This window comes from Aedes albopictus, chromosome 2 (assembly GCF_035046485.1).
Source record: "Aedes albopictus strain Foshan chromosome 2, AalbF5, whole genome shotgun sequence".
In the NCBI taxonomy this organism is placed as follows: domain Eukaryota; kingdom Metazoa; phylum Arthropoda; class Insecta; order Diptera; family Culicidae; genus Aedes; species Aedes albopictus.
The window spans coordinates 73,576,753-73,604,235 of record NC_085137.1 but is presented as its reverse complement, the minus strand read 5'-3'; the positions used below and the strand labels follow the sequence as shown (position 1 = coordinate 73,604,235).

Sequence of the window (27,483 nt, the reverse complement as noted above, 5' to 3'; positions counted from 1 at the left end):
GATAGTGCCTTTCTCGTCGAATATGTACGCATGATCTTACCGTCGACGTAAGCATCCTGAATCCTGTGAATAATTTATTTATAAAAGCAAGAATCCAAGCCATCATCGAGTTACTGATGGCACATATTTCGGGTGTTATGTTCAATATATAGGCAGAGCTGAAAAATATCAGACCTCTTATTTGACTGCGTGACCACCTTTACTTTAACTGGAATATCATCAATACCAAGACGATAATAACAAGCTTGAATAAAAATTATTTCACAACCAAAAATCACTTTACAGTCTTCGATAAACTTTTTCCAACACACTTCAGGCTATATTTTATTATCATTGGTTACTAGATTCAAAAAATTTTCTCAAAAAATGAAAGCAAGTGAAATTTTTCGTACTGAATCCAATTCAAATTAGAACCATATCACAGAGCGCGAGGAGCAATCAGTCGGATCAAAATTTTGCGCAGCAATTTTAGACGCCAAAGGGAATTGAAAAACTTTGCTCGAGGTTGGTGCGATTAAATTTCAATTTTCTCATGGAAACCCATTCTACTGTATATTTACACCTCAGGAATATGAGAAGATGTGATTTGATGAGCCTGCATCAGTTTTATCGCTTCCATTGATTATTTTCACTGTTTTTACTTTTACCACTTCCTGTGAGATACCCGGAACCGGTTCCAAGAATGTACCTATTGTCTCAAATATGGTCTGAGACTAGTGTCTTGCTAACTGTTCAACAGGTTTTCTGAAAAGCCGAAAATTGATGTGCATGCATGGATTTGATTCATTTTACATTTTGGTCATTCTGGCGGGTTCTACAGGTAGTCTCTAATGTGATCTGAGACTATTTTTTTGTAAACTGTTCATCAGGTTATCGAAAAAGCCGTGGTTTGATAAGTCGCATGCATGGGTTTGGCTCTTATATGCATTTGACCACTTCCAGCAAGACATCCGGAACCGGTTCCGGAATACTACTGGTTGTCTCAAATATGCTTTGAAATCATTTTCTTGCTAACCGTTTATCAGGTTATCGAAAAAGCCGCTATTTGATGTGTCGCATGCATGGGTTTGGTTCACTTTTATATTGGACCACTTCCGGCGGGACATCCGGAGCCGATTCCGGAACACCACCGGTAGTCTATGCTGTGATCTAAAGCTATTTTCCTGCTTACCGTTCTTCAGGTTATCGAAAAAGCTGCTATTTGATGTGTCGCATGCATGAGTTTGGTTCACTTTTATATTGGACCACTTCCGGCGGGACATCCGGAGCCGGTTCCGGAACACAACCGGTAGTCTCTGCTAATCACAGCAGGCTATTTTCCTGCTAACCGTTCTTCAGGTTATCGGAAAAGCTGCAGTTCAATGTGTCGCATGCATGGGTTTGGTTCCCATCTACATTTGACCACTTCCGACGGGACACACCGAACCGATTCCGGAATACTACTGGTTTTCCTAAATATAGTCTGATTCCATTTTATTGCTAACGCGTTCATCAGGTTATCTATAGAGACGCGATTTGATGTGTCGCATGCATGGATTTGGTTCAATTTTATATTTAGCCAGTTCCGGCGGGACATCCGGAACCGGTTCCGGAACACTACCAGTAGTCTCTGCTGGGTCAAAGGCTATTTTCCTGCTCACTGTTTATCAGGTTATCTAAAAAGCCGCTATTTGATGTGTCGCATGCATGGATTTGGCTCACTTTTATATTTGGCCACCTCCGGCGGGACATCCGGAACCGATTCCGGAATACTACTGGTTCAGATATGGACTGAGAGTATTTTCCTGCTTACCGTTCGTCAGGTTATCGAAAAAGCCGCGGTCTGATATGTCGCATGCATGGTTTTGTAGCATTTTCATATCTGGCCCCTCCCTGGGGTACCGATCCGGAACACCTAAATGGCCATATCTCCGGAACGGCTGAACCGATCCGAACCATTTTCAATAGGAAACAATGGGACCAGATTCCGCGTCGAATGAACCGTCGGTCATAAAAATCGGTTGAGGTTTACTGCCAAAAAGTGATGTGAGTTTATTTCGTACACACACATACTCACACACACACATACACACACACACACATACATACATACACACAGACATCACCTCAATTCGTCAAGCTGAGTTGATTGGTATATGTGACTCGACCCTCCGGGCCTTCTATCAAAAAGTCATTTTTGGAGTGAACATATAGCCTTTCCAGTACACTTAGTGTACGAGAAAGGCAAAAATATATAAAAGAATCCCTGAAGTTTCTCTGCAGGAATCTCTGATTTAACTCCTGCTAGAAGGAACTCCTGGACTAATTCATGAATTGAGTTTTATACGAATCCCTGGGGTCTCTAGTTGGCATAGTGGATAAGGCTGTGGATCACTAATCCGGAGACAGTGGGTTCGATTCCCGTTCCGGTAGGGAAAATTTTCTCGACTCCCTGGGTATAGTGTATCATTGTGCTTGCCCCACAATATACAAATTCATACAATGGCAGGCAAAGAAAGCCCTTCAATTAATAACTGTGAAAGTGCACAAAGACCACTAGGTTGAAGCGAGGCAGGCCAAGTCCCAGTGAGGCATAGAGCCATTAGAGAAGAAGAAGAAGAAATCCCTGAAGAAAGAATCTCTGAATGAAATCCTGAACAGATCTCTGAAAGAACTTCCGGAGAGACCCCTGAAGGAATTCCAGGATAAATCTCTGAAGGAGCTCCTGAACTAACCCCTGTAAGTACTCGTGTAGAAATTCCTGAAAAAACTTCTGAAGGAATCCCTCGACGAACTCCTATACTATTCTCTGAGGTCTTGAAGGAACTTCTCAAGTAATTCCCGATGGATCTCCTGGAGACATCCAGGAATCCTCCTGAAAGAATCTCTGAGGGAACTTCTGTAGGAACACCTGAGGGAGCTCCGGTTGGAATAACTGAGAAAAATTCTGAAGGAATCCCTGATGAAACAGCTGGAGGCATTCCTGAATCCTCCTGGAACAACTGGGGAGATCTCTAACGGAACTCCTGGAGAGACTCGAGTAATCCCTAGAAAAACTACCATACTGCAGGAATCTTCGAAAAAATTCCTGGATTGTTCTATGGAGGAACTTCTGTGGGAATAGGAATACCTGAAGGAACTCCTAGAGAAGTCCCTAAAAGAATTCCTGGAAGAATCACTGAAAAATCTGCATGAGGCATTCCGAAGCAATTCCAAGAGGAACGCCTGAAGGAGTTTCAGAAAGTAATCCTTGCCCTAGCAACAATTCGATGCCTTAAGGACTTTCAACAGGTTATGAGAACTGCTGTTGTAAGACCAAGTTGATTTCATTTCAGCTTTATAATTGTGTTAACCTCTTGGAATCTACTGGATTTGAAAATGGGTGAAAAATAAATCCAGGAGGGATCCAAGAAAGAGCTTCAGGAGAGAAATTTCTGAAAGAATTGCTGGTGGAATCCTTGAAGGCATTCCTGCAGAAATTACTGCAGGATCTCATGGGGTAATGCCTGAAATAATTCCAGAAGGAATCTCTGAAGGAATTCCTAGAGGGATTCTTGTAGAAGTTCTAGGAGGGATCCCAGAAGCAACTCCTGTGGGACCCTGGAGCGAACACTGAACGAACTTCTGTAGAAATTCCTGAATGAACGCCAGGAAATGTCTGACTGTGGAGGAACTCCTGGAGGAATCTCTGAAGGAACTCCAGAACTAACTGCTGAAAGAACTCCTGTCGGAACTTCAGGAACTTCAGAAAGAACCACTGAAGGAACTTCTAGAGTAATCTTTGAAAGATCTTCTATGCTCTATGGGATTCCTCGAAGGAGCTTCTGGATGAATCACCGATAGATCTCCTGGAGGCATCCCCGAATGCTCCTGAAAGAATATCTGAAGAAACTCCTGGAGTAATCCCTGAAGGAACTATTGTCGGAATACCTGAGAAATCTTCTGAACGGGAATCGAAGCCGCCGTCTCTGAATTGGCGATCGACAGCGTTATCCACAAAACTAACTGGAGACATTTCTGAAGGAACTCTTGAACTAATTGCTGAAGGAATCCCTGTAGGAACTCCTGTCCGAATACCTGAGAGATTATCTGAAAAAAAAAATCCATGATGAAACTCCTAGAGGCATCCTTGAATCCTCCTGGATGAATCTGAAGAAACTACCGAAGCCATCTCTGAAAGAATTCCTGCACTAATTGCTGAAGGAAGTCTTGTAGTATCTCCAAGACTAATCTCCGAAGGACCTCCTATGGAATTCTCTGAAGGATCTTCTGGATGAATTACTTTTGGATCTCCTGGAGGAATCCACGCATACTCCTGAAAATATACTAGAACTCCTGCAGTAACCCCTATAGGAACTCCTATCGAAATACCTGAGAGATCTTCTGAAAAAAAATCCATTATGAAACTCCTAGAAGCATCCCTTAATTCTCCTGGATGAATCTCTGAAGGAACTACTGGAGACACAACTCTGAAGAAACTCCTGAAGAGATTTCTAAAGGAACTTCTGAAGAAATCCCCAATTGGAATTTTAGAGGAGTTTTTGAAGGAATCCCAAATTCCAGAAAAAATATTGTAGTTATATCTGAAGAATTATCTGGAGGAGTCCCTGTTGGATCTCCTAAGGCATCACTGAAACCTTCTGCGAGAACTTTTGAAGAAACTTTTGAAGCGATATAAATGATTAATGTAATCTAATGAAAAATTAAAAAAAAATAATTGCAAGAGTTTCGTATTTAAATGAACACCCTGGAATGCCATTTGAATTACTTCAGAAGTTCTTAATAAGAGTCTTCTGCATATAGTTTTCCTGAAACGATAGAAAAAAAAACAAATAGACAGACCAAAGTTCCACTCGTTAATGAACCAGACTAGGGCTGCATTTCCCCATAATGAAGAGAATATCATTTCGTACAGTCAGGTTTTTTTACGCGGGAGGATGCGTACAGCGTAACCAAACAAAACTCAGTTCAAATTCCAAAACCCGCGCTTTAAAATAGTCTCACAATTCCTCGACGAATCATGCAAAAATAAAACGATGAAATTTTTTTACGGCCGCGTAAAAAACGCGTAAAAAGACCGTACTGTAATGCTAAAATCGACAATTTCGGACTCCCCTTCCTCCTTGTATCGCTTTTTGTGTAAGAACCAAATATATTTTAAATAGATCGTAACGCTAAGCTAAATAAACTCCCACACTCTCTCTGTTGCGGTACGTAATTTGTGCATTATGTCTTATTCAAGTACTGTTCAAAAACGAAGAAAAAAATTATCATCGTTTTTTGTAACTCCGAGGGGCCCTCACATTCGTTCCTACCCCGGAACAATGAACTCATTTAGGATACTTTTGTTTGTTGTATCCCTAAAGTGCGTATTTCTATAGGATGTCCATTATGCTCCGTACTCCCCTACTTTTTCAGGGTTCGATTCAATTATTCACCTTGGATATGCTCTTATGATTTCTCCATAATTCACATCAGAATCTCTCCAGGAATGCACCCGGGATGCCCGAGATTGAGACTTTTATCCATGAATTTCTCAGAGTTCAATGAAAATTCTTAGAAAGACTACTACAAATCCTTTAGTAATTTCTCCAAACGTATTTATTTTCCAGACTTTCTTGCATGAAGATCCTAATTGAACCTTCTAGCTAAACCAAGTAACATTTTGTAAGTCAAATTAAACTAAAGGACGTTCTTAGAACTATCATAAAACCAAACTAAAAAGGTATAAGGTTTTATGTCGGTTATTAAAACCTCTACAAGACTAATTGGTTATCAAAATGTTACTTGAGAAACCTCCTGGCTTTTAATGGATTTCCATGAATTTTTCCTGAAGTTTTTTTTTTTATAAAAACTTCCTCTGGAACATCTTTATGATATTCTCCCAGTGATTCTCTTAAAAGCTCTTTAAAAACTTTTCAGGTAATCCTTTAGAAATACAAAAATTGAAAAAACTTTTATTACGAAAAATTAATGAAGCACTACAAAATCACATTAAAATATAACATCTTGTAGTGGAACACTACAAATATGTAATAAATTAGGACATCACAGATGGACAAACACAACACAAAATATATATTTTGCCCTATTACCCTAGTGGATAACAATTTCCGAACCCAGAATGACGAGGTTTTATAAATGTTGTTGGTCCATCAGTCAATCATGTAATCGTATGTTCTCTGGCAGGTTGCCTATTGTTCGCTGCATTAGTTGCTTTCATAGCTTGAGTTTTGTCTAGGAATTTCTAATCCTAAGGGGCATCTCGATTCAGGTTTTAATGCAAGACGTTTACATTGTGATGTCCCTGCTAGGGAACGATTCACTTATACTGTTTTGATAATTGTTTTTTGTCCGAAATGATCTGAAGGTAGGCCATCTAAATGAGATGGCTGAGATCTCATCATGCTCTTTTACTTGAGAGTACTATACATGTGTATTAAATTAGGAAAATGCTTACAAGTTAAAATAGTACATTTAACACAAAAATAAAACTTGTAATACTTTTTCAACTTTTATATAACGTTCTGGACACGAAGGTTTCCAAATTACCAAAATTCATAGCTCTCTGTGTTACGCCTGTTTGTCTCGTATTATTTGATCCTGTTGAAATCGTATTTGTACTGGAGTTCATTTATCCTAATTCTCAATTCTCCTCTATCTCTAATTCCAGATCATCCAAGAAGCACCATCGGTGAGACGGGGGTAGAAACCCCCCATAAACTCCGCCAGATATTGCCCATTGGAAGTGAAGCTTCCAGCATGAGTATACTATATTAGATTCACACACACATACGCAAAACTAACACAGATCTCGAAGGGAACCGCATCTGAATGAAGTTAATATTTAATCAAACGAATCAACGAACCGACCGACATAGTCGAATAAAAGGTGACTCCCGCAGAACGCTGAAACGCAAGAATATCCTGTTCTTATTTAGTTATTTCCTTTTATTATTTTTGCAATCTTTAAAACATTAGAAACTTGTCGCTTGTGTTCCTATAACGCGGTTTGTTTGTTTTTGATTTGCGCACTTGCGCGCGCTTGATGTCGTCGAACGATATAAGTCACTTTTGCGTTCGACGCCGGCTTAGAAGCGATCCTGCTTATACTGGGTGTAATCATGAATGGTTTTACTTTCCGCAATTACAGAGCTACTAATCTAAATGGAAATCGGTTGATCGACCCGGATGGGATGTTCGGAATCGAACATCGATCGTAGGCTTGTTTATAACTCTTATGTTACAAAAGAAAGGTGTTTATTAGTCACAAGACAGGGAGATATGGCACAGTTTTTTTGTTTTACAGTATACATAAACAGCTTAACATTCTCTCACGATTATACTTTACAGCAGACAAGTCATACACTATATTTATACAGATTTATGGTTCAACAAAATAAAACAAAATAATCTTAAAATCTAGATAAAAGAAGATCAGTCGCACTTGGAAAGAAAGCCCTTAAGTAGGTTGATCTGCTCTTGCACTGAGATCCGGGACGTTCCTCCGACGACGGTGTACTGTTCGACGCTGTTCTCGTAATTCCACAGCGAGCTGACCGTTTCATCAAAGCACGGACTGATCTCCTTCAGGTCCTCCAGCGTGAGCTTGTTGATCGGAATTTTGACCTTCTCCGAGAACGCCACAACCTCTCCCGAAATGTGGTGAGCCTCTCGGAATGGGATGCCCTTGCGCACCAAATAGTATGCCTGAAAGTAAGTCGAAAACAAATTTCGTTAGCCCAGTTATCAAAGGTCACACACTGCATAGATTAGAGCGAGTCTTACCATGTCGGTTGCAAGCATGTCGTAACTGAGAGCACTCAGGCAGCGTTCCTCGTCCACTTTCATCGACGTTATCACACCGGTGGCCAGCGTCAGTGAAAGCAAAATCTGATCGTACACAGCAAACATGCCGCTCTTATCGCACTGCAAATCTTTGTTGTACGTCGACGGTAAGCCTTTCAGTGTCATCAGCAGGCCGCAGTGTTGACCAAAGACGCTGCCCGAAATGCCCCGAATCAACTCCAAACTGTCCGGATTACGCTTCTGCGGCATCAAACTGCTTCCAGTTGTGTATTCCTCCGAAAGTTCCAAGAAGTTGTACTCCTTCGTGGAAAACAAGATCAAATCTTCGGCCAATCGGCTCATGTGGATCCCAGCGAGGGTGCACATGAAGTTGAATTCCACCACAAAGTCACGATCACTAACGGTGTTCATGCTGTTGTACGATACGCCATTGAAACCCAGATCTTCTGCAAGTTGATGGCGATTGATGTTGAACGGATTTCCCGCCAAAGCTCCACTGCCCAAAGGAAGCACATTCATCCGCTTGAAGAACTCCGAAAATCTCTGGAAGTCCTCTTTGAAGTAGAAAGCATAACTCAAGATCCAATGACTGAACCGCACCGGCTGAGCCTTCTGCATGTGCGTGTAACCCGGCATCAACACATCGATGTATCGCTCAGCAACCGCATTCAATCCACTGATCAACGCTCCCAGCTGTTTCATCACGTCCCTCACCGCATTTCTCATCCAGAGTTTCATATCCACTACGACCTGCTCATTCCTACTTCTGCCAGTGTGCAACTTTCCTCCGATCTGCAGCCCAATGATCTCGATCAGTCGCCGTTCGTTCACCGTGTGCACATCCTCGTCGCGTGGCATCAACTTGATCGTTCCCTTCTCCCACTCACCCCGGATCGTTTCCAACCCGTAGCAGATCACTTTGAACTCACTCTGGGTCAACAGTTTCGCATCGGTCAAACTCTTCGCGTAGGCAATACTCCCGTCGATATCCTCCGAGTACAGCCGCTTGTCCACCGTCAACGAATTGTTCACCTTCGAGAGGACGTGATCGGTCCCTTTCGAGTAGCGGCCACCCCATAACTTGAAAGGGGTAGCCACCATTTCTTCCTGACGAGAACTCATCTTTTTTTCTGTCTTGCACTGATACCACCTCCGAAACAGACTGATCCCAGCCCAGACCGGTACCTTGCCTTAAATAAGGATTCGTTAACTGAGCGAACGCTATCTCTTGGAAGAGAACTCTCGCGATCAAGCGCTCTGAGCGCGATCACGTCGTTGGAGAGAACCGAACCTTATCAGTGCCAAACAAGCATGATTTTTATTCTTTTTTTTACTGGCTAATCAGTGCAACTCCTGCCCTACCCGGCCAATGCAAGGCAGGATTAACCACGTAAAAGTGGGTTGTGTAAGGGGTTCAATCTACGTACGTAGATTAGGATCGTTCCTTACGTTGAGACAACGTAAGTAGAAACAATTGACGAACTTTCCCTGCACAATGAGTAAGCATGATCCCGTCCCTGGATTGATCTGATTACAGTCTGGAACTACGTGGCAAAAAATGTGGTGCGATCTGTTCAGGGATTGATTGTGCGATCATTCCGATCTACTCTAGGCGAAGGCGGTTGAGGATGATCCATTGAGCCGAAATGTTGTGAAATGGATAAGATAAGATAAGGTAGATTGGATTGTACATGATTTCGATTAACACCAAAAATAATCTGACTGGGACTGACGCAGATTTCCCAAATGGAGGAGAACGTGCCTCTGGAGCCGACCTATTAATAGGTAATGTAATGAAATCCGTGTTCGTGGAGATCACAGGACAAGTGCATGGCAGGATTTGCATTCCAATTCGAATAGGGATCTCCTTGTAATGGTAATTTCCTGGATTGTAAAGGCATGTGGAAAAAGAGTACCTTCATGATCGCAACAATTAAAAGCCAAAAATAATTGGGATTTCACCCAAGCAAAGGATAAGCTGTTCGAATTTACTAAAACCAGCACGATCTCAATACAAAGTATCGTTATACAGTCTACAGTCTACAGTTATACAGTGGTCTTTAGTTGTTGATGACTTGCTTAATGGTTTAGTGGCAATGGGATTCGAAGTCATTGGTTATGCAGATGATATCGTGATAGTGGTAAGAGGGAAGCATGATGAAACGCTATCAAACAGAATGCAAATAGCGTTAAACTACACTCTTGCCTGGTGTAAAGGAGAGGGACTAAACGTAAATCCCTCAAAAACTACTCTTGTAATTTTTACAAGAAAAAGAAATGTCAATATAAAGGCACCGTCCTTGGATGGGGTACAGTTGACATTCTCCTCCAGGGTGAAATATTTAGGAGTCATACTAGATAAAAAACTGAACTGGAGTGAACATCTAGAGCATGTAGTAAATAAGGCAACAACTGCTCTTTGGGCCTGTCGGAGAGTGATCGGGGGAAAGTGGGGGCTAAAACCCAGGATAGTTCATTGGATCTACCTGGCAGTTGTTAGACCCAAAGTCTCTTATGCCTCTCTAGTCTGGTGGCCTAAAACCAAAACCAAAACAGCCCAACGAGTGCTGGCTAAACTTCAACGTTTAGCAACATTGTCAATAACAGGAGCTATTCGAAGTACTCCTGGTTCAACACTAGATGCCTTAATGCATCTGCTACCCTTGCACCAATTTGTGCAACTAGAGGCGAAGAAAAGTGCCTTGAAGTTAAAAAGATATAAGAACATCTTAGAAGGCGATCTAACAGGACATTTGGAAATCATAACCAATGTTACTGTAAATCCACTAGTAATACAAAATGAAGACTGGATGGAACCAAAATTCATCTTAGATATACCATACAAAGTTTCGATTGATGATCGGAGCGTATGGGAATCAGGAGGACCAACGGTTCGACCAGGATCTATTGTATTCTATACGGATGGATCGAAAATGAGTGATAGAACTGGGGCTGGAGTATATGGACCCAGGACTAAACTCGCCATATCAATGGGTAAATGGCCAACGGTGTTCCAAGCTGAAATTCAAGCTATTTTGGAATGCGCTGCCATCTGTCTTAAAAGAAAATATAGACATGCGAATATCTATATCTTTTCAGACAGTCAGGCAGCTTTAAAGGCAGTCTGCACATTTGAATGTTATTCTAAGCTAGTATGGGAGTGCATTACACTACTGAAGGAACTGGCTGGAAGGAATACTGTAAAATTATTCTGGGTACCAGGTCATTGTGGAATTGCAGGCAACGAAATTGCGGACCAGCTAGCTAGGGAGGGATCTCTGGGTGCCTTGTATGGACCGGAACCCTTCTGTGGAGTATCATCAAGTGCTCTATCGATGGAGCTAAAAAAATGGGAGAAACAGAGCGTAGGAGCAAACTGGCATACTGCACCTGGAATATCCCAGTCAAAGAGATTCATCGTGCCAAGCGTGAAAAACACGAACACACTACTGAAACTTAGTAAACGCGAATTAAGTGTGTACACAGGATTGTTAACCGGGCACTGCCCATCTCGACACTTTCTATTGAAGCTCAAGAAGATTCAATCAGAAGAATGTCGGTACTGTGGTTTCAACTCTGAAACCTCGGAACATCTACTTTGTGAGTGTAGTTTTCTCTTTAAGAAGAGAGAACGTTATTTCGGTGGATGCATAGTGCATCCCCGAGATATCTGGTGAAATATAAATCCCAAGAAGGTAGTGGCTTTCATTTTGGAAGCTATTCCAGACTGGGGTATAATGCAGGCCTAAGAAAAAAAACAATCGCTAGTTCTTAATACTAGTGAGTGTACTAATGTACTGCATAAAGCAACTGGCTCTTACTACAATGGATCAATTAATGGTCGCAGTGGTTGTGTACCCCTACAGGAAAAAAAAATCGTTATACAGTAGACGTTCGATAACTGCAACATGTTTACGTTTCACTTACCGAATGAAATCCGATAAGTGCAACACCTGACAGACGTTAAACAATTGGCAGTTGCTACAGAATGCAACCAATGTGCATTCGGAAAACATCGCACTGCACTGCAAACTGCATGAGAAAAACGTCGCATGGCTGTTGACATTTCATTTTGACAGATAGCGGTGCGATAACTGCGAAATTGTTGCACTTAGCGGACTTGCAGTTAAAGCGTTTGCACCGAGCGAACGTCTACTGTAATTGGGTGTTCAGCTGGACCAAGCCGATTTCCCACCGTAGGCACGCGTGCAGATTCGGTGCAGATTAGAATGCGTTATTCAACAACAATCCTAAAAATCCCACAGATTAGTAACCTTTGCGAGTAAACAAATGATAATAATCAGTCAAATGAGAGAATGTTCACTCGACTTGAGTCAACGTCCAAACTTAGTGTACCTCCACCTATTTCCAGCTTTTTCTAAAACTGCGTTGTTTATTTTTGCTGCGGAGTAGGTACCTAGTACCGAGAGATTAGGAAAATTTCTAAAGTTAAAGCATACGTTAAACAGGTCACGTTCACCGTGGGGTCCACCGCCGGTAAATGTTGATAGGAATGTTTGTTTTTTTTTTCACTAGCATATTTTAATCGTATTTGGATTTGTTTTACGAATTAGTCATAGTTCCACATTTAGCGGTAAACAAACATCGCCGGTACTAATCGGGAATATTCTGTTGAATCTAGCTGAAATATTCTGGAAATGTTTTGTCTACATTACATTTATTTTCGGATTGATAATCGTAAAATAGTTATTCCTCTACTCTACACATTTCGATCACCTTTTTTATTCTTCTCTTACAATTCAACTCTCCACAACGTCACCTCCCAAGCAACCATGCTTATCAAGCTGTAATGCATGCATAAATTCGGTTCGGTGTAAATTGCATTATTCAACATGTACAATTGAAGTTGAATTAAAGATGGTAAGGGCGCCAATTCGTGGAGCCTCGTTGCCGCGCGGTTAGGGTCACCAAGCTTCTAATCGCACCATGCTATGGGGTGAGGGTTCGACTCCCGCTCCGGGCGATGAAACTTTTCGTGAGGATAGTTCCTTCTCCGTATCACCGGTGTCTCAGGGCGCTTCAAGAAATCCCAGGGGGTCTCTGAGCAGGGATGCAAAAGGGTAGAAATTGCTGCTGAACAGACACAAACGCAAAATAAACCTACTCATGAATAACAACGGGGCAACAATTCTCGTACTTCTTTACTCATGAGTAAGCGAAGCTGGCACTCGCTCATGATTCGCGAAGCAGCTCTGAGCTTTTTGCATTTTGATGAATATTACATTTACTCGACTGACAATAGTTTCAGATCGATAATCACTTGATTTCCTATTAAAATCACACTAATGCACTTGCCGCACTTCCACTAGTTCCTCATGAATAAAAACTCGCGAGTATACGCGAAAAAAAAACCGGTCTAATAAACGTGAACAAACAAACGCATATATGAGAACCAGCAAATATACACCGTGAACTGGAACTAGTTCCAGCTGTCAATATAGGCTTTCTAGAGAACGTGAAATCAAATTCAAATTGTTTTAGCATTGCTTCCTACTCACGAAGCAGACGGATGCGAATGAACTCCCACATGGCTGTCTCTAGGGCGCTTCCGGGGATCTCAAAGGCGTTGCAGGGGTCCCAGGGAGTCTCAATAGGTTTTTAGGGGGCTCAGAGGCGTTTCAGGCGTTTCCAGGGGGCTTCAGAGGGTTCCCTGGGGATCTCAGGAGCACTTTAAGAGGTCTCATCGACGTCCCCGGGAGTGTCAGGGTTGTTTAAAGGGGTCCCAGGTATCAGTAGGTCGGCTCCAGAGGCACGTTATCCTTCAATTGGGAAATTTGTGCCATCGCCATTAACACGAGCCTATTCATTTACCTGAGGGAGAAGGGAAGGGAAGGAAAAGGACAGGTAAGCGAATAGGATCGTCATACACGCAAGAGCGTACCACAATGGGTTTACGAAGCATCCTTAAAAGGATACTGTAATAACGCATAAGCGCACCACAATGGGTAGAAACAGCACCCTGAAAAAGGCACTATAATAACACATAAAGCGTAAAGAGAGCCTATAGCTGTTTACCACAGCGGATTAAGAACAACAGAATATCCTGAAGAAACAGGTTTTTGAAGTCAGTTTCACTTGAAAAGTGTTTATCTAGCAAAAACTGGACAGATACATATCAAGTTCCAAACTCCAAACTAGTCCAATATTGTTTGTGCTGAGTGGCAGCCCAGGTGTCAATCTGTAGCTTAAACTTCGATATCGGAATAGCTGGTTCAGGACCAATGAACTCATGTGATGCTTCAGTGCGAGTTAACTCATCAGCCATTTCATTTCCAGCGATGTAAGAATGGCCAGGTACCCATACAAAGCGAAAAGCGTTTACTGAATTCAGCTCCACGATTTGAGACAAGCGGTAACTATCTTCGACCTGGAGTTGGCCGAAGTATGTGCTTTAATAGCAGCCTGGCCCATTACGTGCTGCTGAAGTGTTGATTGCACTCCGCACATAAGAGAAAAGATTTCAGCCTGAAAAACGGTGCAGTGTCTACCAAGTGAATAAGACTGATACAGTCTTAGCTCACGAGAATAAACACCAGCACCTGCTCGAGCTTCTAGCAGGAAGCCATCAGTGTAACATACGATGCCGTCTGAAATACTTCTCCCCAGATAACCAGATCTCCAATCTTCCCGGGAAGGGAAAATTACAAGCAATTGTAAGGTCACTTGGAGCAAGGACAACTGTGTTCCAATTCACCAAAAGTGGAAACAATGAGGTGTGTGTTGATCTGCGGTTCACAGGAGTTTCCTCTAGTAGACCGAGTACCCGTAGAAGGTAAGTGCAAGAAAGTGCTTCTTGTTTGAGATGAATGTGTAGTGGAGCAACAACAAAAAGCTTCGAGCGCTACCGTGGGAGGTGAAGATAACGCTCCAGAAATCGCCATCAAGCACATCCTTTGGAGATGGTCTAATTTTGATTGGATCGCTCTCACTTCGCCCTTCTGCCACCACACAAGGCATCCATAGGCCAATATTGGCCGAACAACAGTTGTGTAAATCCATTTGATATACTTGGGTTTTAGATCTCAAGTTGGGTCATACAAGCTTTCTTTGATTCTGAACTCAATGTGAGGTGTGCAGGAAAGCTTGAAATCAAGAATAACTCCAACGTACTTTACCTGATCAGTCACATTGATTTCACAATCAAAAAGACCCAAAGGTCGAATGCAATTACGGTTTCGCCTTTCCGTTAAAAAAAATCAAAAGATGTTTTACTCGGATTTACTGAAATGCCATATTGGCGACACCACCCCTCAACGGAAGGGCGCTTTGCATGAGGTCGAAAAGGGTGCTGATGCATATACCGCCTAACAATGTTAGGTAGTCGTCGGCAAAACCATAAGTAGGATTTCCGCAGTGTTTGAGTTGCCTCAATAGAGTATCTGCTACGAGATTCCACAGAAGTGGTGACAGGACACCCCCTTGGGGGCATCCACGAACACTCAATTTCCTAATCGCTGCTACACTCAATGTCGAGAAGAGATATCGATTTTTGAGCATTTGGTAAATTTAATTGGAAATCATTGGAGATATACCATGACCCCGTGCAGCTTCCAATATGACATCGAAAGGCACGTTGTCAAAGGCACCCTCGATATCTAAGAAAACACCCAAGCAGGATTGCTTTTCAGCGAATGCCTTCTCGATATCGTAAACAAATTTGTGTAAAAGAGTCACATTGGACTTTCCAGATTGGTAAGCATGTTGGTTCACATGAAGAGGCACGTTGGCCAGATGAACATCACGGATGTGATGATCGACAATGCGTTCTAAGCATTTCAGAAGAAAAGAGGTCAAACTTATAGGTCTGAAGCTCTTTGCTTCTTCATACGACGCGCGACCCACTTTCGGAATAAACTTTACAGTAATATCCCGCCAGAATTTGGGAATATAACCTGTAGCAAAACTGCAAGCAAGTAGTTGTTTCAAAACATGTTTGAGATGATCGAATCCCTTCTGTAGCAAAATAGGATATATCCCATCTGCTCCAGGAGATTTGAAAGGAGCAAAGCTATTTAGTGCCCACTCAATCGATTCTATAGTTATTTCTATAGTTATACTCCGAGCCGAAGCTAAAGAATCAGAACTACAAGAAAATACATCAGGTTCATCCGAAGATGCAATTTCCACACATCCAGGGAAGTGTGTACTGAATAAACATTCCAAAACTTCCCCATCAGAGAAATGAAGTTGCCATTTGACAAACGTATTTTGTTCACTTGGAAGTCCTTAGATTTTGCAAGGATTTTTTTCAACCGACTGACTTCACTCAATCTGGAAACATTTGTACGAAGGGGTTTCCAGCCGGATCGTTCAGCAGACCGACGAGCTTTTTGGTAAGCCTTACGAGCCGACCTGAATATCTCCGATCCAATCGAACTTCGTTGTTCCAACTCTTTCTACATTGTTTCCTGAGTTTGGCCAGATCAGAGTTTCACCAAGGGGTTCCCCTTGTGGTCTTCAGAGACCGTAGAGGGCAAGCTTCTTCAAAAGCTTCCAAGATGAGGGCCGTTGTAGTATCAATAGCATCAGTTAAATCACTTGGATTGTCAATGGATGGAGAGTATGCATGAAATTTGGCCGCAACCAAATCAGCGAAGAGATCCCAGTTGGTTGACCGGGGATTCCTGAAACGCAAAGTTTTGTTTTGTTGATTAACGGAAAAACAGACTGGTTTGGAAAAATAAACTATTTTTTTTTGTTTTTAAATTAAAAGAATAATTTTTCCGAGTCCACTCTCTACTAACTTACCACTGTATGTATTAGTATAAGGATTCAGAGAATCAAAAAATAACAATCTCTTCTTCTTTTACGTTGCTTCTTGGGTTGCTTATATACCTTATATACTCTCCGTCTGTCGAAGCTTCCGACCCGGTTAGACCCGAAGATCCATTACGTAGTCTTTCGTTTGAAGCTTGCAACGGCGATGATTGGATAGTTCTCGGTGCAGTCCAGTCTTCTTCCGTCTTTTCATTCAGCCATTCAGGTCTTCCTCGTTCTTCACGTCACCACGTTCGTCACTGGCCACTCATTTGGCTCATTTCGTAAACTTCGTCATGAGCTCAACTCGGTCAATACAAACAATCGTTTTGTGCATCGTCTAGCCAGCAAGTTTGGAAATTTCTGTTAAGTGTTACTGTACGTTCCAGGCTTGAGCATTATTGATTATTCATAGCTTGAATCATGATTAATGATTAAAAATAGTGATTAACCCTTCACAGTAAAACCGCTCAGCACTAGTAAGCCCTACTCATAAGTGCATAATTTCCAGACCACACAAAAATGTGTTACAGTTACACAATCTCAAAAACAGCTCGTACACTCGTCTAGATGCGAAATGTCGATATTTTTTTTGTTTTCCAAGGTCACTAGTTAACCTAGCTAGATTGCTGTACAAAATTTTTTGCGGATTTAACGATTTTGCGGACATAGGAGCTGATTTTGTGAATGTGCAAGGGTTACACATTTTTGGTGTAGTCTGGAAATTATGCACTTTTGTGCTGAGCGGCGTTAGCGTGTTCAGCACGCGCGCCGTTGTAAAAAGTACAACACTACCGAAAAACCTCGCTTGTCGTATACAGCGTGAGAGCGGTGCAGTTTGAACTGCTTGATGGCGCGCGTCCTGAAAGGTTAATCGAATGTTTCATTGATATAGGGGGATTTGGGGCATAATGGATACCCGGGGCGAAATGGACACCCTTGTTTTTGCCGAAATCATTGACTTTTATGTAAAACTTTTAATGCATAAGTGTAAAGAAACAAGTCATTGTTCTATTTTTCAAAAGTACCATTTATATTCCTTCAAAATAACGAAAATATCATTAAAATTGAAGTTTGTTTTTCATATGGTGGATTTCTTATAATTTCGAAGCAGCAGCAAATAAGGTATTACGAGTGTTTGAGTGTGTCCGCCATAAAAACAAGTGAATTGTTAGCTTAACTACATGTATACGCAGATTTAGCAATGGATGAAGTATTACACCGTGTCCAATAAGTTCTCATACAAAATCAAATTGAATTCATTTCTCATCTGTAATTGGGATTTTCAAAGTAAGTGTATTTATCGAAAGGCCAACTAACATTGATCAAATACAGCATATGTTTTGGAATTAATTGTCCTTTATCCTTCTCTGTTGATCGCTTAAGTGTCGTAAGTCCATTTCAGCTGGCACGCACGTCATTTCATTTGTATTTTGTCTCATTTTAACGGGTAAAGGTTTTAGGTTGAAACAAATTAGGTTGCTGTCCTCGCCATTGCTAGTAGCAACTACACTCCCGTTCAAAAGTTTGGGGTCACCCCCTCAAAAACATGTCATTTTTTTAGGCCCATATCTTCGCCAATTTGCGTCCGATTTCAAAACCCTAGGTTTCATTCAAAAGATAATAAGTCAAAGAAACTTTGAACATGATTTAAAAGAAACTTTTTCAAAAAAATTTGTATGTAAACTTAACCCAAAGTTGCCAAATTTTCTAAAAAATGAATATAAACTTACGGCAGTGTCGCTGGAAGTTGGGTCGACCAAATTTTAAGATGAGAGCGGTAATATGACCCATTTTCTATTAGCTTTCAACTGCTTTTTACAGAACTTAGCTAAAAAATCTAGAACAAAAGTTATTAAGTAAATTAATCCTTGATGTCATCGACCAAAAGTTTGGGGTCATCCCTCAATATGATGTATCGGCCAAAAGTTTGGGGTCACTTTCGTAAAACATGGAAAAGTGATTTGGTGATATCTTCGTCATCTATAGTTCAATTTTAATTATTTTTGGCTCATTTCAAAGATAATTAACTAAATTTACGTTTGATGTCTTCAACTTAACGTATTTAACGATTTTTGTATATAAAAATGTTATGTAAAGTTAGCACATTTTACCACGCTCCAAAAAAGAGGCAACTTTACGTTAAGTTTTAGTATGTAAATTTCAACAAATATGTGTGGTTCAATGTCTATGCAGTAAGTATCATTCATTTTGTTTCAAATAAGCCAAGAAGAATTAAAATTGAATGAAAGATGACAAAGATATCAACAAATCACTTTTCCATGTTTTACGATAGTGACCCCAAACTTTTGGTTCTGTAAAAAGCAGTTGAAAGCTAATAGAAAATGGGTCATATTACCGCTCTCATCTTAAAATTTGGTCGACCCAACTTCCAGCGACACTGCCGTAAGTTTATATTCATTTTTTAGAAAATTTGGCAACTTTGGGTTAAGTTTACATACAAAATTTTTTGAAAAAGTTTCTTTTAAATCATGTTTAAAGTTTCTTTGACTTATTATCTTTTGAATGAAACCTAGGGTTTTGAAATCGGACGCAAATTGGCGGAGATATGGGCCTAAAAAAATGACATGTTTTTGAGGGGGTGACCCCAAACTTTTGAACGGGAGTGTATGACCAGAAGAGAAGAAATATAACATTCTGTATTAATGAAGTACGAAGCCGTTTTATGTTGTATAAAATAAAACGTAAATTAAACAAAAATGTCCATCTACCTGTTTTAATGAAATTTGTTGTGTTAAAGAAGCATGGCTGCATATTATCTTGTTGATTTACATTATTCTCACTTCTAAAACATGCTTGTGTTCCTGTTGTGGTAAATTTTGTTCAAAATTTACGTTTTATGATGTTTATCTTTAATATAACGGTCATTTTCAAGGAAATCAGCCCAAGTTGAGCTTACTTGGAAATTTTTTACCATATCATCACTGAAATTGCTTAAATTTAACCTTAGTATATCCATTTGGTACAATACTGGGGATAAAAACTGAAAATTTAACCTTATGGACTCTATTTAGCTACCGTAGAATGAAAAACTTTTCGAACATTTTTCTTGCGTGCCGGAGCAAACGGATTTCAGAAAACGGAAGTGTACTACTAGGCTTCTAAAAACAAACAAAAAATATCGTTATTCTAAACCGTATGCTTTATTGAATCAGTATTATGTGGCCCTTCAATACATGCATTAATTTTGAAAATATTAATAACAGATGAGAAATAAAATTATATGTTTTAAATTTGTATTTTGTATGAGAACTTATTGGACACGGTGTATATTTTTGATCAGAACTTATTCAAAATAGCAATTTCAATGTTGTAGTCGATTCGGGGCGAAATGAACACTGGCAACTATAAATGGATGTACGCGCGTTGCATACTGTTAGGCGTTTTAGAGAGTTTGGAAAAAATCAATCCGATTATTTTAGCCTAAAATTTATTTAATTAACTTTAATGATATGTAAGCTCGTCTAAGATGGAGTGTTATATCTGTGGTATTGATCTCCGTAGGCAAATTACTTAACTGGTCGATATTATCAAAGATACAGCATAACATATGGAGGGGTGTCCATTATGCCCCGTACCTTTCCTGCCAGCCCCAAAAAACACACGGTTTACAATTCACTATTTCTTCACAATAATGACATTCTACCTGCTGCAAGTTTTTGAAATACGTAGGAAACAAGTTAAAGTTGTAAGCCAACTGATAATATGTTAAGCTATTGTCTGATATACAGGCCTAACATACTCATTTGCTTAGGGTGTCCATTATGCCCCTAATCCCCCTACAGTGAACTTGTTGATGCTTTTATTGTAATCACATATAAAAGAAACAGTATCTTTTTTTTTCTTTGTAATCCATTCATTGCATACTTATAGGCGAATAATTATAAGATAAAGTTTAAACAGTGATTAAACGCTTTTCGAATGACCAAATGATCTAATAATAAACAAATAACGTCTAAAATTTTGCAATGAACGATTTAAATACTAAAGCAAGATTGCAAAATTCGAATCACTATTTTTAATTAAAAATCTGTGATGAAAATTAAACGTTCTGATTCAAGCCTAGTTTAAATTATTTGATGATTGGTGCGTGAAGTAATAGTTTTGAATAATCTCCTTCCAGAATAGCATCAAAGGATAAACATAAAACCACATTCGGTTTCCAGAGAGCTAAAACACGACGGAGGAAATTGCATCGAACTGGCATCAGGAAAGAAACGCGAGATTATTTAATATTTCAATCATGTTATCATTATTTATCCTAATCAGTAAGCCTTTCAGCCCGAAACTGTTTTATCATGTTGTATTTGAGGAAACACAGCATTTGAAATAATTTAAGTTATTTGTTGAAAAATAATGAACAAAAAGAGAAAAATTTCTACTGGCGTTTGTTAAAATTACTAAAAATATTGCATCATATTCATCTAATACCGTTTGTCCCGAGTTCATCGGAAATAGATGGTGTTCAAGATCAACCATGGGTAGAAAAAGGTTAAAATACACGTTTTAGGGATGTTATACAGAGGGTGGTCAACTCAACATGTTTGGGATAGGAAACTTTTATTCCTCTCACAGAAAAGTTCAAGAAGCAGTAACATTTCATACAGTGCATAAAAATCTCAAATTTTGACTGTTAGTTGACCTATTATATGTGCATTAGATCGGCCCACATTTGTATGGCGAAAAACAAAAGTTGGCAAAATTCACGGGGCACCCACTAGAATCGTGCCTTTGGATAAGAAGAGCAATCTGTGAAAACTTCAGCTCAATCGGTTAAAAACTGAGCTGGCGCAAATGAGTTGAAGGTTTGTATGGGATCTTCAGTCCAATTATATGGGAAATTAGATTACCTCCAGTCTCTCATTCAGCACGCTGGTTTAAAGAGTTTGATTTGGCTCATAATTGAAAAAATATTAGTTGATACCCTAGGGAACAACTTTGTAGAAGACCATATAATGATAAAATTTGATTTAGTTGCGATCCCAGCTAACGAAAGCAGGATGAGGACATCTGCCCTCGTCTACTCTCGGTTGTTACATGCAGCACGTGTTTGCGATTCAAAACTTGCGCGCTACATCATAGGCAGCTATGTATGTAATTCTTCATTGTCTCGATATCCGCCCACTTGCGTTGCAATTGAAATGAAGGGCAACATAGCCACCTATGATGTAGAGCGCAAGTTTCGAATCGCAAACACGTGCTGCATGTAACAACCAAGAGTAAATGGGGGCCTAGATGGGGGCAGATGTCCTCATGCTGCTTTCGTTAGCTGAAACCGCATGTTGCTCTTTTTATCCAAAGGCACGATTGTAGAGGGTGCCCCGTGGAATTTTTCGACATTTTTGTATTTGGCCCAGTCTAATGTGCATCATTGGTACAAATTTGTACTTAATTGATTAATCTTTCGCGAAGTTAGAATTGTTCTGGTAAAACACTATTTTCTAGACAACTAATTTTTGAACTGTCATATCTCGGAAACCAGTGAGCCGAATTGAATGAAATTTTTAACGTTTATCAACAATATATTGATACTTGATTTGACGTTATAAAATGTAATATTTTCTCACGACGTTTGACATTTTCACCCATTCCAAAGAGGAAAATAAGTCAAATTTATAATATGTACCACACAAAAATTACTAAATGTTAAAGGTAGAATCCAAATAGACTCTAATATTTCTAAATATGTAGAGATATCTTGAGAATAGAAGTAAAAAATCTTTGGATATCAAAACTAAAATTTAATGTTAATGATGTAAAAAAAATTTTTGTTTCGCGAAACATCCAAAAAGTGTCAATCCATGATAACTTTTTTGAACGTTCAAAAAATACCTATGTTTGAATAACTTGTGGAGCACTAATATATTGTTGACAAACGTTAAATATTTCATTCAATTCGGTTCACTGGTTTCCGAGATATGACAGTTCAAAAATAAGCTGTCTTAAAATAGTGTTTTACATGAACGGTTCTAGCTTTGCGACCAATCGATCTCAAATTTATACCAATGATGCAAATATTATAGGTTGACAAACAGTCAAAATTTGAGAATTTTTGCTGCACTCTATGAAAAGTTACAGCTTGTTGAACTTTTTCGTGAGAAAAAAATGTTGCATATCCCAAACATGTTGGCCACCCCTGGAATTAATGAGCCTGAAAAAAACAGAGAGAAACGTCCAATCGAGCAAAAGACATGTCGTCACTTTGGTATCCAGCTTTCCACGCTCGCCATAATGGCGGATGCTATAAAAATATTTGACAGTATCTGTGCCCCAGCTAACGCAACGACTTATTTTATCCATAGCAACCATTGATAAACACATTTTTCAACGGAAAACAAACCAGGCAAATGACTCGTTATAATAGGCAAACAAAATTATCTCTTTTTAAACATGTATTTTTTCTTCTAGCCTGAAAACTGAACAAATTAAGGGTTTGGTCAAGAATTTTATGAAATGCAAAATGACGTAGATATCGGTGAGGCGATTTCAACGATGAGGAGGGCCAGCAATGGAAGCCGACGGTGAAGGCTGGCAGAAGCACGAACCGACAACGGTGCCCAAGGTTGATAAGCGGTGCCGAAGAGAACCATGGCCAGTCAAGGAGATCGTCGCGTTGACCAAAATGTAGGCCAGCGAGGACTGCCGCCCAAGGAAGTCGGCGAGGGAGGCCGGCGGTAGGAGGCCGTAGTGTTTACCGTAGAAATTTGATGGTAGCGGGAAGACTTGAGCACGAGGGCGGAAAATTCTATCCGGATTGACAGTCCATGGACAGCAAAGAAGAACAGCGCCGGAGCCAAAATGTAAGCCAATGAGGGCGACCGCCGAAGGAGGGCGGCAATGGAAATCCATTAACAGCGGTTGCCGTAGAATTAGAACGTCTATGGCGGTGCGACGGCACAACTCTCCACGCGGAGACGTGTTCACAAGGGCGGAAGACTGTATCCGTCAGCCAGTACCGGGGTAGTTCTTCGGAAGAACTGGTGAGCTGAAATCGCAGATTTATTAAGATGGGCAGCTCCAATCCTACGCTATGGACGTCCGTCTATTGCGTTTCGGTACTTGGCAAACACCGTACACACATTTCTTACTCGCTCTCTCGATAATTAAGTTCCAAAAGGGTGAGGTTGGGAATATGCGAAAGTATTGTTTCGTATCAAACCTCCTTATCATCTATTTGATATTTAACCAATGCTTGTTAAGACGTCCCATCATCTCTATCGTATTAATTTTCATTTTGTCAATAATCTTCATAAGATAGTGCCTGAAGTCCAAGTTGAAGTAACTTGTCTTAAAAATCGAATTTAATCCAAAATTGCATAAATATTTTAAGAAAAAAAAAATACATCCATATTCATTTGGTGTAGCATGAATGTAGACTTTGTCTGATGCAATGCCACTAGTAGTTAATCCGAGGAAAGCTTCCCTATCTCCGGGACCCGGTCTACACACACGTGGCTAGCGCCGTGTACTATGAGATGAGACCACTGATACCACTTGTGCGGTCAGTAATTGCTCTGGAAAATCGCCTGCCAGCCTTCCGTTGTTGATGCGGTGTTCGCAACTTCGGAATTCATCTCCTCCGCTGTCGACTAACATTTCAGACCGCCTGTGGATCTCTCGTGTACACCATGTGCTCACCATCGAGGAGACTCGCTAACGCTACTTGGAATATCGCAAAGGACAAGAAGAATTCTCCCGCAAAAGACACTTCTGAGCGAAGGCTGATTATATTTCGACGTGCCGACGGAACTGCCCAGCCCAGCCTTAAACAACACACATAGAGTCGTCCATCCAGCATCCGGATTGCTTAAAGCCATTGTCGACGATGTCTTCCGATCGTCCGTCGGCCCGCGCCGCCGCCACTGCTAAACGGGAACTTTAGCTTAATACAGCCGAATTTTAGGCATATTCAGAGAACATGGATGATGTCGTTAGTAAATCCATATTTGCATTACCTTACGAAGTCGAATTTGTTTTGTCGAGATTGTTTTTCGATGACAATGAAAAAATTTGTTTGTTACAGGTTGCTATGTTGCTATGGGCGAAATAAGTCGTCGCGTTAGCTGGGGCACAGATATTGTCAAATTGTTTTATAGCATCCGCCATTATGGCGAGCGTGGAAAGCTGGATACTCGAGACACTTTAGATATAATAAAACAAAGTTTTGACAATAAAGCCCGTCTCTTATTGGCTACAGCAAAGAGATTTCATATTGGCGATCAAATGTGAGGTTAGGTAACGAAAAATGTTAAACTGCAGTAATAATTTCACTTTTCTTCTTCCATTTGTATCATTAGTAATCGAGTCAAGGGTGCGTGAATTACTGATTCAGAAAAGCGCCGTCTGCGTGTTTTAGCTTTGCGTTTGATCGTCAATCAAGTTATGCATCTTTTGTTCTATTTAGACCTTCAAATATGCGAAAAAAGTGTTTGCATTCTTACAACAGAAATAGCTATTATTTTATTGTTTATTATTTATTCGTTATTACTCTTTATTCATATTTTCGATTAGTGGACTTCATTCAGTTCCGAAGTTCAAATTAAACCCAACCGGGAATGTCCGAAGGATGTTTGTAAAATTATTGCTGGTGGCCATTCACAGTTTCACCATCAGCCAGCCCCTGCTGGCTCATTTCGAACTCTATTCGCTCTTGCGAAACCAATGTTTGAATCTTCTCCTGTAGCATGAGGGCTCGCAGTTTAGGTAGTTCCCCAAGTTGCGCCGCCAAGTTCAGTCCAAAGTACAGAAACTCATCCTGAATGGGATCCGCTACTGACGATGTGACGCCTGCTCGCTTACTCTGAATCAGTTCCGTGTGTAAACTTCTTCGCTCTGTGCTCCAGCTGTTCCCATTCGCATACGACGACTGATTCGCAGGACGAAAGACTTTCTTCATCGGTGTGGGTATCGTAGACGGCGTTGATTCGAACAAATGCTTTCTACCTGCACTTGAGCAGCTAGATTGCGACTCATTTGCTCCAACATTTGCCTCTCCGTACTGCCACAAGGGATCAGGCGAATCCTGTTGCTCTAATTCTGGAGAGGAAACCCGATCACTCTGTTGACTGGACTGCTCAGACTTGCAAGGAGCATCTGAGTCAGTGTTCTGTAAAAAGCATTTAATCTAGAAACCATGGTGATCATGCGAAACTAATTTGACTTACCGGGTTGCTTTGCTTTCCATCGCACTTGGAAAGAAAGTCGTCCGCTGCTTTGAACCATGGAATTTTAGTGGTGTAATAACCACCTGGCCTCGGTCCAGCAAGTCGTGATTTTCTCATTTTATTTTTCTCGATGTTGTACGTATCACGAAGGATTTTTATCCTCCGCTTAACCTCCTCGATCGAAATAATGTCCATTTCGATAGAAATATTCGTAAATGCTTCATTTCTTACGGCTTGATTCCTGTAATTACTGTGAGCATGATTCCATAGACACTCGTTCCGTCGATATGCAGCCAGCAGCTGCATGATTTCCACGTAGGTCATCTTCGGATTTCGTTCCGACATTTCTACCAATCAGCACTTAATTTACGAGATCAAAGAAATAGAAACTGATTTTGTCTTTCTGTGAGGCGCGTGTTTCCAATTTTTGTTCGTTAATTTCTGCTAGCACTAGCAAATATACTTTGTTGTTTTGCTAATAATTATTTATCTACAGTACCATTACACTACACTGAGTGGTTGACGTTCGTTAGCAAAGTGACAACTCATTATCTGCGAAAGAGCGGAGAAAGCGTTAGCGCTAACAGGGTGTTTCAATGATGTGTTGACCCGTTGTGTTGATGCTAACGTTTCCCGATCACAAGTGGTCGGCGTTAAGTCAGAGTTCACTAGGCGATATTTTGGGCAGAGATAAGCAAATGAATTGGGTTTTTAAATTTTGAAAAATGTGTTGATTTTTTGGTTTGATACGAAAGAGCACCTTTTTCTGAGTCACTATGATTTTTTCAGATTTTTAGAACTCTGTTTTGGTACCTAAAATCAATTTCAAAGAGATTTTTTGAAATCACCTTTTGACAGCTGGGCAACTGTTTGACAGCTCCGCCCAGTGCAAACTGCGACGAGGGGTGATTCGACAAATCGCTCCCATACAAACTTCAAATTGATTTTTAAATAGGTTCACGGACTCCAAAGTCATGAAAATTTGGATTTCGGCTTAGTTTGACATGCAGATTCAGAATATCAAATTATCTCAACACCGTTAAAGAAGCCAATTCGACAAGTTTGAACTTTTCAACGCTATTTAGATACAGATGCTTCATTACATAGGGTGACAATGGGTATTATCGGCAGGTATGTTCTCTTCGTCATGAAGGGTTTTTGTCAGCCAAAGACGAAGAGAACAAAACGGCCGAGAATAGGTAATTTCCCCTAGTAGCGGGATAGTATTTCATAAAATGATGTGTTTGATTTTACACTACCCGTCATAAGAACGGACTCACCTAAGGATGGATCACCATATCTTTGTAAATACAAATTGTATTGGTTTGTATTCGTCCGGTACTCTTTAATACACTAGTTAGCTAAAAGTCGATAAAAAGTTCATTAAATACAAAATATGATGTTACACAAGCAGTTTTAAAAAGTGATCGATTTTGCGCCTTGTAAAAAGTGCGGGGCAAGATGGGTCACCTTTTAAGTAATTCACATTTTCTCAACGAAAAACGTCAAAATATAAGATTTCTTCCGCATTTATATATGCTCCATATCCATACTGAGTAAACAAGAGCTACTAGTAAACATTTTATAAATTTATTTGGAATATAAAAAACTTTACGATATGAGTGGTGCTAAGGCGACTTGAAAATCGATGATTTCACTAAAAAGTTATCATAATTTTATGTTATAATTTTGAGCGTTCATTCCGCTTGATTGAAGTCATTTATGAGATAGT

At 40.3% G+C, this 27,483-nt stretch overlaps 3 protein-coding genes across 9 annotated transcripts in view; 1 reads left to right on the top strand and 2 right to left on the bottom strand.

Annotated features, from left to right (window-relative positions):
• Positions 1–7,072, top strand: part of LOC109427584 (serine-rich adhesin for platelets) — a 539,771-nt gene extending 532,699 nt beyond the window's left edge. For all 7 annotated transcript variants that reach the window (XR_009997420.1, XR_009997421.1, XR_009997422.1 and 4 more), the window contains one exon: positions 6,653–7,072. Coding sequence is in view for 1 of the 7 variants with exons in the window: in XM_062849926.1 (XP_062705910.1) it covers positions 6,653–6,677 (25 nt within the window). In the remaining 6 variants the exon portion in view is untranslated. The remainder of the gene's footprint in view (positions 1–6,652) is intronic.
• A 145-nt stretch (positions 7,073–7,217) lies between these two features.
• LOC109427591 (argininosuccinate lyase) lies at positions 7,218–8,968 on the bottom strand. The gene is made up of 2 exons (XM_029871562.2): positions 7,768–8,968; positions 7,218–7,689 (listed from the first exon to the last, which is right to left on the bottom strand). Exons 1-2 carry the CDS (start codon positions 8,908–8,910, stop codon positions 7,417–7,419), a joined length of 1,416 nt encoding a protein of 471 aa, XP_029727422.1. The 5' UTR covers positions 8,911–8,968; the 3' UTR covers positions 7,218–7,416.
• A 16,047-nt stretch (positions 8,969–25,015) lies between these two features.
• On the bottom strand, positions 25,016–26,316 carry LOC109621893 (uncharacterized). Its single transcript, XM_062854884.1, has 2 exons — positions 25,752–26,316; positions 25,016–25,693 (listed from the first exon to the last, which is right to left on the bottom strand). The coding sequence occupies exons 1-2, from the start codon at positions 26,094–26,096 to the stop codon at positions 25,166–25,168; spliced, it is 873 nt and encodes a 290-aa protein (XP_062710868.1). The 5' UTR covers positions 26,097–26,316; the 3' UTR covers positions 25,016–25,165.
• Positions 26,317–27,483: the final 1,167 nt, after the last annotated feature.

Excerpts from the sequence above, each read along its gene's own strand:
- LOC109427591 (XM_029871562.2), bottom strand. The coding sequence starts at position 8,910 with ATGAGTTCTCGTCAGGAAGAAATGGTGGCTACCCCTTTCAAGTTATGG. Across the intron at positions 7,690-7,767 it reads ACATGCTTGCAACCGACATG|GCATACTATTTGGTGCGCAA; the intron begins GTAAGACTCGCT and ends ACTTACTTTCAG.
- LOC109621893 (XM_062854884.1), bottom strand. The coding sequence starts at position 26,096 with ATGTCGGAACGAAATCCGAAGATGACCTACGTGGAAATCATGCAGCTG. Across the intron at positions 25,694-25,751 it reads ATGGAAAGCAAAGCAACCCG|AACACTGACTCAGATGCTCC; the intron begins GTAAGTCAAATT and ends TGCTTTTTACAG.